Source organism: Coloeus monedula (assembly GCF_965178545.1).
Source record: "Coloeus monedula genome assembly, chromosome: 8".
Lineage (NCBI taxonomy): Eukaryota > Metazoa > Chordata > Aves > Passeriformes > Corvidae > Coloeus > Coloeus monedula.
Window position 1 is genome coordinate 32343935 of NC_138788.1, and position 11196 is coordinate 32355130.

General features: G+C 55.3%; 1 protein-coding gene across 1 annotated transcript; it reads left to right on the top strand.

Annotated features, from left to right (window-relative positions):
* Positions 1-4502: 4502 nt before the first annotated feature.
* Positions 4503-9898, top strand: EMX2 (empty spiracles homeobox 2; the record flags this gene model as incomplete). The annotated part of the gene is made up of 3 exons (XM_082286551.1): positions 4503-4893; positions 6971-7155; positions 9731-9898. 3 exons carry the CDS (start codon positions 4503-4505, stop codon positions 9896-9898), a joined length of 744 nt encoding a protein of 247 aa, XP_082142677.1.
* Between the last annotated feature and the right edge of the window lie 1298 nt (positions 9899-11196).

The following is an 11196-nucleotide window of genomic DNA, read 5'->3' on the forward strand; positions in this document are numbered from 1 at the left end:
GGAGCGGCGGGAGCGGCGTGCGGGGATGCTCCCAGCGGCCCGGCCCGGCCCGGCCTGACCACACGCACTCTCGGTACCGCGCTGCTCACCGCGCCCGCAAGCAGCTGCGGGTATTTCCTCCCGCTTCCCCCGCACGTGTTGACGTTTAAAAGGTCTGGCGCGGAGGGCTGCGTGTTAAGGCTTCGCGTGTAAAGCTGGGGGTTACGGATGTCCCGTGTTACGGGCATTGTACTGGAACCGCGAGTCCGACACCCCCGGGACAAAAACAGCTGCGCGGAACCACGGCGGGGCCAGGCTGTGCAGCGCGCAGATGGCGCTGGTTCGAGAGCGGGAGGGGACGGGGCCCTGAATTAGAGTCAAAAAGAGAAAAACTAAAGCGACCCTGGCCCATTGCTGCTCCCGGGTCGGTGAGAGGAATCCGGGTAGCAAGGCCTTCTCCTAGTCCCAGTCCCGGTCCCGGTCCTCTGCCGCTGAGACGGGATCCCGGCGGCTCCAGCGCTGGCCCCGCTGTGCACAACCGAAATAGAGGGGTGAGGTTTTCAGGGCTGCTCTCCTCGACGGGGAGGTCCGTGGGAAGCATCCCGTGTGTCCGTCGCACCCGGGAGCCCAGGATGAGTGGGGAGAGAGACCCTGTCCACGCGTGGCTCCGGCTGCTCGGGGCTGGCTGCGGACGGAAGGCACCTGCTCGACCGGCTCCCCCGGAGCCCCGCAGCCCGGCCAAGGTCCTGGGCGCCCGGCTCGGCCCGGCCCGGCCCGGCCCGTCATTCCCGCCGAGCACTGTGCTTTTGCGAAGGACTCGCAGGAGGTTCAGACATACTGAGTAGGATTTAGGGCGGTCAGAAAAGAATTAAATTCATCCTCTTCTTTAACTCACTCAACCCCACGCCAGACACGACCTGCCTAGGTCACCTCTCCTCCCTGCTGTGAGCATGAATCTCTGGGACAGGAGGGAAAAGAGGGAGACGGATCCCGCCTGGAAAAGAAAGTTAAGGGAAGGCTGAAACTCCCTTCACCGCCACCCCCATACCCGAGAAAATTCAGCCTGGTTTAGCCCATGAACAACCGTCTTACCCCGAGGTCCCCGCATCTGAGACCTTCCTCGCACTTTCTTCTTGGCTCGTCTTTTAAAAGATGAGTATTAGTTTGGAAATCCGGAGCTAGTGCCTTTGAGGCCAGCCATGTAATTTGACTGCGAATGTAGCGCACCCCTCCCTCCGAGAGAGGCTGCCTCTCGGTGCGCTTGGAGCAGATCGGGGATTGCTGGGAAGGGAGCCCCTGCCAGATTTTCTCCATGTAGACGCCAAGGGGACAGCGAGAGCAGCCTGTCAAGACCTTGGGAAGGAAAAGTTCAAGAGAGTGGCTTCGGGAGGTGCTCCCGGGACAGGCCGGGCTGGAGCTCAGCGGCCGTGGCCGGGCCAGCAGAGGCCGGGGGCTGCGCGGGAGGCGCCCACGAGAAATGGCCACGGCGACGAGTGCGAGAATGATACAAAAATTTAGGGAGAAGAGGCAAATTCTGGGAAACCCCATCCCGAGTCCTCTTGGTTTTTGTTCTCACTGTCCCCGGCCTGTTTTATCTCTGACAAAACCCAGGGAAAGCTTGTGTTCTCCAGGCTCTGCTTGCGGTTCCTCTGCCTGGATGTACACACACACACCATACACACAGACATGTGTACGTATGTACAGAGCACAGAGAGCGAGCAGGGCTCCGACCTCCAGGGTGCTGCGGCCGAGATCACCCGCTTTTCCCGAAAAAAATCGGACTTGGCCGTGGAGAGCTCCCCGCTGCAAGCGTAGCCTCCTCCGTTCAGCTCCAAAACAACGGGACTCCCCTTCGGAGAGGGATTTTAGGCTAGAGGATATTTCCCCGGCAGTAAAGAAGGTCGAGGGAAATTTATCGATCGTTTTGGAGGTTCTGCGTGTGTGAGGTTTCTTTTCAAACGGATATAATTCCTCCCTCCCCAAGTGCTAAATTACTCGATGCAGTTTTCAAAGGAGCCCCGCGCTTATGCCAGGATGTCTGGAAAGAAAAAAAAAAAAAAAAAAAGGAAAAAAAAAAAGGAGTTGAAGTTTTTCCAATTCAGATTCATTCTTCAGTCCAGGAGAAGTGTAAATACGCTGATGCAAAACACAGTTCCTCCGAGGAGAAGGAGAAGTTTCTCTCTTTTTTTTTCTTCCTTTTTTTTTTTTTCACTTTTTTTTCCTTTTTTTTTTTTTTTTTTTTTTTTTTTTTTTTTTTTTCCCATTTTCAATGCTCTGGAACCAAGGCCCCAGTCGAAACCAGCACATCAAACACCCGCCGTATTTAGGGCACTTTCTCATCCTTGTTCGTGTCTGTAACCCCAGATCTTTTCGAGAAGAGGCATAATGACGGCCGGTTGAGGGGAAAAAAGTTGTACGGAGAAGGCGTGAGGGGTCTCAGAAAGTTCAGATACTGGCGATTCACGAGGGACACGAGTGGGGCTGAGGGAAAATCCTTCTCTCCCTTGCTCGGCGCTCTAAGCTCAGCGGGGCCAGAACCCTGCACTCCGGTGTCTTCGGGCAGGAAAGGTTTTCCCAAATGTGTGAGACCTGGGAGAACGGCACCTCGCAGCAAAATCTGCCCAAAGACTTGAGTTATGCCGCGTAAAGCTGTCCCTCACTTTGCTCTGCGCTCGCACGCACGTGTGGCTGTGGATGTCTATACGTGCAGCCGCCCCACGCCTGGAGATCAGATTTACATTTCCTACAGAAAGTGAACTTCTCCCTCCACAAAGTGCACACAGCGCGGGGTACACAAAGGGAAACACGGCCTCAGACAAAGGCGCAAGAACAGCCGCATCTTTGCGTGCCCAACACTGTTTTGTCACTTATATTTAGCCGCTCGATTTGGTATTGTGTTAAAAATATCGGCAAGCTGGGAACAGATGCTTTTAGCAGAGAGTGGGGAAGGAGAATAGAATTCACCTCGCCCTTTACTGGAAACAACCATTTAGACAGCGATTTGTTTTTTAGCATAATTTAATGCAGCGAAGTAACGGGTTTTTAGTGTATAAAGTGAAAAGAAAATAGAAAACAAGGTCTGGGAACGAAGGAAAGAAACGCTAGACTGGTTTTAAGACTCCCCCCATCCCTTGGTTCAACAGAAACATTAATTTACATTAGCAATTCCGCATCTTTAAGATAAATTACACAGCAGCGTAATAGATTTAAAGTATGCCAGATTTTTTTATCATTAATTGTAAATGTGCAAAATACCTGCTGGTACTTCACTTTAGAAGAATGTAATTGGCAAAAATGGGAGGCTGATGAATAGATAATAGATCCTTAACTACCAATAAACAGTAAGCACCAGCCAAGAGTATTAGGATGTGATCATAATTATTCTGCAGCTCCAGCCAATGGGAGGAGGAGAACTCAGCCCTAAAATCATCTCCGGACCCAAAGGTAAACGCGAAAATACGGACAAGGCTGGAACCGGAGACTTGATCCCTTGTCCCGTCTGCGAGAGCCCGGCGTGTCCCAGCTCTGCACGATGCTGCCCTGCGCTTTGTGTTCCGCACCGCGCGGTGCGGGCAGTGCGGAGGAGCCAAGGGGAAATAAATAAGTTCGGAGGAAGAGGACGACCCGTTCTCTCACCGGGACGAAATCTTTCCCAAGCGGGGCATCTCTCCCTGACGCCCCGGGGCCGATCAAGGTAACCTCGCCGGGCTGAGAGTACCCGAGAGGTGGCAGGGAGAGGGGTGTCGCGCTGGCGGAGCAGCCCAACTCCCCCCCGGCCCCCACCAGAAGAGATGCAGGGCCCCCCATCTCCTGTCCCGCTGAAGCCACCCCCCCCCGGCCCCCGTCCGCCTACCTTGGTCGCCGAACGGCGGCAGGGGAGGGAGGGCAGCGCGGCTGCGGAGGGGCGCGGAGCCGAGCGGGGCCGGGCGCGGGGGCGGCGGCGGGGCGGGGGCGGCTGCGCGGGGCGCCGCGCTCCCCCCGCGCTGACGGGCGCGCTCCCGCCGCACTCCGATCCGCGGCTCCATCCCTCCCGATGGCGCTGCCCGGCGCTCGCCTCCCCTCTGACGCACTTTAAAGAGTCTCCCCCTTCAACCTCAAGGCGAGTAATAGCGACCAATCATCAAGCCATTTACCAGGCTTCAGAGGAAGCTGTTTATGTGATCCCAGCACTAATTAGGCTCATGAACTAACAAATCGTTTGCACAACTTGTGAAGGGGCCGATCACATCCATGGATTGTCTTTGGACTTAGGGGGGGAGGGGGGGGCGCGACCGCCTTTTCCTTGCAGGAGGGAAACTTCTCCCAGCAACTTTTTTTTGTGTGAGTGTGTGCGTGGTGCGTGTGTGTGTCTCCCTTTTGGGTACCGCTGGCTGCCGCTGCCTCCTTTTCCTCCAGCCCCTGTCTATTTATGTGTGTATCTATCCCTCCTCAAGTCACTCCCTGCTGCAAACTTCCCCGGATCGTCTCCCGCGCACCAGAAAGAGACGGGCAGAGATTGGGTCGGGGACTCTCGTCGCGGCAGCATGTTTCAGCCCACACCCAAGCGGTGTTTCACCATCGAGTCGCTGGTGGCCAAAGACAGCCCCTTGCCCGCGTCTCGCTCCGAGGATCCTATCCGGCCGGCGGCGCTCAGCTATGCCAATTCCAGCCCGATGAACCCTTTTCTCAACGGCTTCCACTCCACTGGCAGGGGGGTCTACTCCAACCCGGACTTGGTCTTTGCAGAAGCCGTCTCCCACCCGCCTAACCCGGCCGTGCCGGTCCATCCCGTGCCCCCTCCTCACGCCCTGGCCGCCCACCCGCTGCCTGCTTCGCACTCCACGCACCCGCTGTTCGCCTCGCAGCAAAGGGACCCCTCCACCTTCTACCCGTGGCTAATACACCGCTACCGGTATCTGGGCCACAGGTTCCAAGGTACGTGCAACTTTTCTTCTCCTTCCGATCCAGCCCTGCATCCTCCGGCGGGCCCCGGCCGGTCCCCGCGGTGCGGATGTTGGGGGACGGCGGGTGGTCGGGCGGCCCCTGCCCGGAGCCGAGGGCTCGGCTCGGCTGGGCCCGGGGTCTTTTGTCCCTGTCTCCCCCTCCGCCAAAGTTGGGAGAGCTGTCAGAGCGGAGGGTCTTGGGCTTGGTTTTGTTTTGCTGCTTTTCCCGGTTTGTTTTGGTTTCCCGGGAAGACGAGGGCAAGCGGGAAGGCAAGGCCGGCTGGGACTTCGTCAGCTTTCTGCCCCCATTGAAAGCAGGCGAAAAGGTGGATATTTTTTGTTCCGGTGTGTTAAGAGCTAGAGAGGAGCCCCCGAAGGAAGCGGCCACGCAGAGCGGGGAATGGAGAGGTGGTGAGGCTGTGGTTCCCCCGGGAAGGCGGCGGTGCCCGCCGGGCTGCCGGGGCCGAGCTGCGGGGCCGCAGGAAGCCCTCGCCGCCGCCCCAAGTCCGGCCGCTGCCCTTGCTAGAGGGGAAGAAATGAAGCGAACCCCAGAAAAAGGATGAGGGGAGTGTGTGCGGGGAATTAATCCCAGCGCCGGAGGAGCGCGGGGAGATGGGGTTGCAGAGGACAGCCGGGGAGGGGGCACGGAGGGCGATCCCGACCGTGCGGTCAGCGAGGGGCTCCAAATGCCAAGCGATTAATAACCAGCTGAAGGGAAATAACCGAATCCAATGGCGGACAATCAATAAAATCCCCCTTGTTTAACCCTTTGTAACCTGCAGCGTCTTCTCCGAAGGGTGAACCGATCTCTCCCTTAATGGGTCCGGCTTCTGCCACTTTCATTATAGGCAAACCAACAAACAAACAAAATCAGCCTCCACTCGCAGGGATCCATCTGGCTTTTTTTTCCCCCCCTTGTATTTTTATTTATTAATTCGGAACGAAAACAAACCACCTGCATGCTGCATTTTCCCCGGCCTTCCACAGCCGGGCCGCTGCAGCCGGGTTGGGAAAGGAGCCACTCTCTCCGAAGCCAGGCGGTCTGAGACACAAAACGGATTATTACCCTTTCAGAATAAAATTACAGGTTTCGCTCACCAAATTATTTGTCGCAGGCACCAGGCGATTGGTAACGAGGGGTAGATGAAAGGCGGAAATGTCCTGGTGTTGAGACACAGCCTGGTTTCAAACACACCCTCCTCCTCCAACGATTTTTAAAGCACTTACGGAGAGAGCCCCTCGGTGCCTTTTCCACCTTGGAAGGACCAGCCCGGAGAAGCGGCACAGGGGCACCCTGGAGGGAAATGCCCACCGAAAAGCCCCGGCTCACCACCCCCCTCTCCCGCCCCCGCTCCGATGCAGGATGGGACAGAATGGGATAGGATGGGATGGGATGGCCGCTCTGTGGCCTCCTCGGAGTTTGGTTCTTTATTTTCACGCCGGTTCCTGGCGGCGCCGAGGCAGCGGGGAGGGTCAGTGGGCCGGGAACGGCGGCGGTGGGAGCCCTGTTGCGGGCAGCACACCGGCAGAACGAAGGGAAGCAGCGGGAGAAAGGCTCCGGCCGAAGTTTTGGGCGAGGGAAGCCGAGACAGGCCGGGGGAGCAGGCGGGTGGCTCCCGGAGGCCGGTGGGTGGCCAGGGAGACTCGCGAGGCTCGGCCGGGGCGCCCCGAGAGCCGCTCCCAACTGGCCGCGACGGGAAGATGGAAATAGCAAACAAATAGGGAAAGACGTGAGGCTCCGGTGGTCGAGGGGAAGGGGGGCAGCCGTGAGATGTAGCCGCAGACACCGCAGCAGGGCTCTGGCCAATTCTTTTCCTTTTCTGTAGTGCTCCCCAGGTTGTGTTTTAGCATTTTAATTTCTCTCAGTCCTCTCCTCCCCTCCTATGTATTTATCCTTCCCCTCTACCTATTTGTCAAAGGAAAACTCAATACAAAAAAAGCTCTGAAAAATAAAAAAGAAACTATAGTTGAGGGTAATGGTGGGAGACAAAAATTCTTGCACTAAAAAGTCCTGTCGAGTGCGTTTGGGGAAGATGTTTTACTAATCTCCGTTTTACCCTCTTTCCCAGGGAATGAAACCAGCCCGGAGAGCTTCCTATTGCACAATGCACTGGCCAGGAAACCCAAACGGATCCGTACAGCTTTCTCCCCATCCCAATTACTGAGACTGGAACATGCCTTTGAGAAGAACCATTATGTAGTAGGAGCGGAGAGAAAACAGCTGGCACACAGCCTCAGCCTCACGGAAACTCAGGTAAGGGGGAAGCAGGGAACGGGCAGTTGGCAAAGCGAAAGTACTGGCATCTCCTTTGGAAAACCCACCCGGCCGGGCCGAGATTCGGGCAACGATAAGGGCAAATTCTAGGGGTGCTTAGGCCTCCAGTCCCGAACCCGTGGAGTGGAGACAGGCATCTTCCATCGCCTGAGCGTTGTAAAATCCCTTTCCCTTCGTGATTTCACCGCTCGTTCCGGGGGTCGCGGTGCCTCGGCCGGGCGTGGGGAGCCGCAGCGCTCGGGGCGCGATTTCGGGTCCCTCGGGCAGCCCCGGCTGGAGCTCCGGCCCGAGCGGGGAGGCAGCGGCGAGAGCTGCGGTCTGCGGGTCCGGTCGTTCTGTTGCGGGACTGGTCTGACCCTCAAGAAGGAGTTCGATGTTAGGGGAAAAGCCACCAGAACAGATGCGGGGGAAAGGGGAAGAACCCCCCGTTTGGACCCTACAGCAGAAACACAGTTTCTTGGATGAATTTTCCCTCGTTTCTAGTCGGCAGAGGGGATGTGAGGAGCCGGTTCAGGAGGGCAGAAAGATGAAAAATAAAAGCAGAGAAATTATCAATAAGGAATCCCCCCTTCCCCCCTTCCACTCCCCTTTCCCCCCTCTCCGACTGGCTGCGGGCCAGAACCGCACCGGAGACTATTTCGGTCTCTCTGGCGGGACGATGGGCGATGTTTCTGCCACGGTCGTGCCGGCCCGAGGGTCTCGGCAGGTACCGGGGCTGGGCACCCGTGGGGCGGCGCGGAACGGGCCAAGAGCTGCGGCGGGGGCGGGCGCAGGCTCCCCCCGACGGCCGGGCACCCACGGCCGGCGGGCCCGCTGCGAGGGCGCTTTTCTCGCGGTTTTCTCCCCGCCGGAAGAAAGGCTGGAGTTTGGAGGATTGGTGGTTGTCGTTGTTGTTGTTGTTGTTGTGTCGGGCTTTTGCTTTGTGCCCTTCCAGGAAACTCGTGGAGAGAGAGGGTTCCAGATGGGGATTGTCTCTGCTACAGTATGTGGCACTGTACTTAAAAAAAAAAAAAAAAAAAAAAAAGCCAAAATACCCAGCCGCAGCCTAGTTCAAAGTTCCCAGTAAACACAGCGTTCTCTGGGCGGATTAAGTTGTAACACTTTTTTTTTTTTTCTTAACTCCTTTTCGTGAGGGAAGCAATAAAGAGGTTGGAGCTTTTGTTTTAAAATGTCTCCCTAACAAAACAATAAAAAGGGATCGCCACTTTTATGAGGTTCCCCGAACAAGGGACCGGTCACAGGCTTATTTCTACTGGAAAGCTGTATTTAAGGTGGTCTTTGTGCTGCTTGATTCCGAAGCTGGTTGGGGTCTTTTGTCCGGATGTCAAACCCCCAGTCCCCTACAAATGAGCTCCCTTTTGGGAGATCAGCGTGCAGAAATGAACCGTCCTCCCCTTCAATTAGCAAACTAAAAGCAAATTAAACTCACCCCTTGTTCCCCGCTCAGCTTTTTAATGGGGGACTTTTGGAGAATATGAAAATGCAGCGGAGATGTGTGTCCGGCCAGTCAGGTCTCTGTTCTGAAGAGGCAGCGAAGCGGGTTAAACCAGCTTATTAAAATGCTCCCATTCCCTTTCCCCCCCTTGCTGAGGCCTTTATCAGGCACTTTCAGACAGAACCAGAGTTTAAACTGCTTTAAAAAAAAAAAAAGTTTACCTTTGGACGCTACAAGGAGTGTGGCCAGCCCTGGAGATAGCTCCCAGATCAATACTATCTGTAATTAAAGCACTGAAGTCAGCTGCTGGATGGTTCAGTCAGATGTACGCGGCGCTGAACAAAATCAGGGGATGTTTACGATGCCACTTACAGGTCTCACCGCACTGCGATCGCTCCTGGACGGAGCGTCCCAGGGAGATGCTGCGGGGAGCCATGAACGTTTTTCTACTCGGGGCTTTTCCGTACATTTTATTCACTTTTCCAAGAGGAAAAAATCCCGTGCCTCCACCCCCTAGCCCCATCCTGCCGCCCCGTTAGAACGGACGAGGCCCTGTCTTTGCTTTGCCTTGCCGGGCAGGTGGGAGCCCCGCAGCCGGCCCGGCCTCCCCGCCGCAGCCCCGATGGCTCTCCCAGGGCTGGAGGCCGTGGGACACCTGGCCAGGAGCGAGGAGCCGGAGCCTCTCCGGGCGGCGGGGCCGTCGAGGTGACAGCCCAGGGGCGAGCACCACGCTACCTGCTCCCCGCGTGGGCTACCTGGGCACTGCTCGGGGCTACGCGTCCGCGGGAGCTCCAGGTGCGCGCACCGCGCATCCCCCCGGCGGTGCTGCCCGCTCCTGCACGCGTGGGTGCTCTGGAAGTGCTCGGGGGGCGTGGGGCAGCTTGACCGTGCCTTTCCTCAGCCGGTTGGGTGGCAGCGGGGCCCCGGCTCTGGTCGCCCCCCGCCAGGCTGGCCAGCGGTGACAGCAGGGCACGGAGCGGTGGGGACACGCTACGGACAGAGCACATTGCGGGCGGCGCACGGTGCCACTGGCACACGGAGCAGGCGGGGCGCGGAGCACCTCCGCAGGTCCAGGGCAGCCGGCGGTCGGACTAATGCCCGGTGCCTTTCCTCCCGCAGGTAAAAGTATGGTTTCAGAACAGACGGACAAAGTTTAAGCGGCAAAAGTTGGAAGAAGAAGGTTCAGACTCACAACAGAAGAAAAAAGGGACTCATCACATTAACCGGTGGAGAATCGCCACCAAACAAGCCAGCCCAGAGGAAATCGACGTCACGTCGGACGATTAAAACCTGGCACTTTTGGACTTTTCAAAGCCAGCACCCCACCAACCGAAAGTGTTAAAGGCTCACCATCCCCCCCCACCCCCCCAGCGTGGCGGTGCGAGGAAGGACACGGAGATCTTCATCAAAACACGATTCCTGCCTGGGAGGGAGCTGGGAGCGAGCGAGGGCCAGCCAGCGAGGGGTCCGAACTGTGGCACTGCCGGCACCGCTCTGGCAAAGGGGATCTGTCAATCAAAGCCAAAACACCGGGACGAGGTGATTGACAGGTATTCCGTTTATCGCAGTCCACTTTTAAAAACATAACGTCAAAAAAATTTAAAAATATATAGAAAAAAATCTTTAAAACAAAACAAAAAAAAAAATAGAAGCAAAAGAAGCCCCCAACCAAACCAGAAAAATTAACACCTTACAGGACATTTTGCACTTCACAGTTTTTTCCGTCTTTGAAAGAGAAATTTCCATAAGCAGCCAAAACCCACACCTGTTTCAGAAACTTGAATTGCATGTGTAAAGCCGTCTGGGGAAAAAAAAAAAAAAAGAAAAAAAAGAAAAAAAAATCGGAAAAAATTTTCCGGTTCCTAAAGACAGAAATGAATTGTAATTTTTTTCCCTTTAAGACAGGTTCTGTGTGCTTTTTAATTTTATTTTACGAGAAATGTGCAGTCTGTAAACATTTTATGATAACTTCTGGCGTCAAAGTGTTTGTGAAAGCTAAATGAAGTAGCAGTAACAAAGCATAGTGTTCCTTCCGGATGGACAAACACGGTGGGGAGGGGAGGGACGGGAGGGAAAGGCGGGGGGGGGGGGGGGGCGGGGGAGGTTGGGGTTGGTCATAACTTTTGCTGCAAAAAAAAAAAAAAAAATCAAATGAAATTATCTCCCCCCCCCCCCCAACTGTATCCCCATTGCAAAAGCGGATGGTGATTACTTTTTTTTAAGATTAACAAAGCGCAAACCCAGCGACCAGTTTTGGCGGTGGGGACACCTTCTAGGCTGGGAGGATCCAGAGAAAAGGGACTGAAAATCACGGATTGATTTTTTTTTTTTTTTCCTAATGGCCATTTTCATTGGGTCAATTTTCAAACACTGACCTTATAATATTCCGAGATCATAGAGCTACTAAAAAAAAAAAAAAAGTGACAAATGTTTCCTTCATGTCTCCTATACCAGAATGTAAATATTTTTGTGTTTTGTGTTTAATTTGTTAGAATTCTAACACACTATATACTTCCAAGAAGTATGTCATTGTCAATATTTTGTCAATAAAGATTTATCAATATGCCCTAAATTTTTAAGCAATA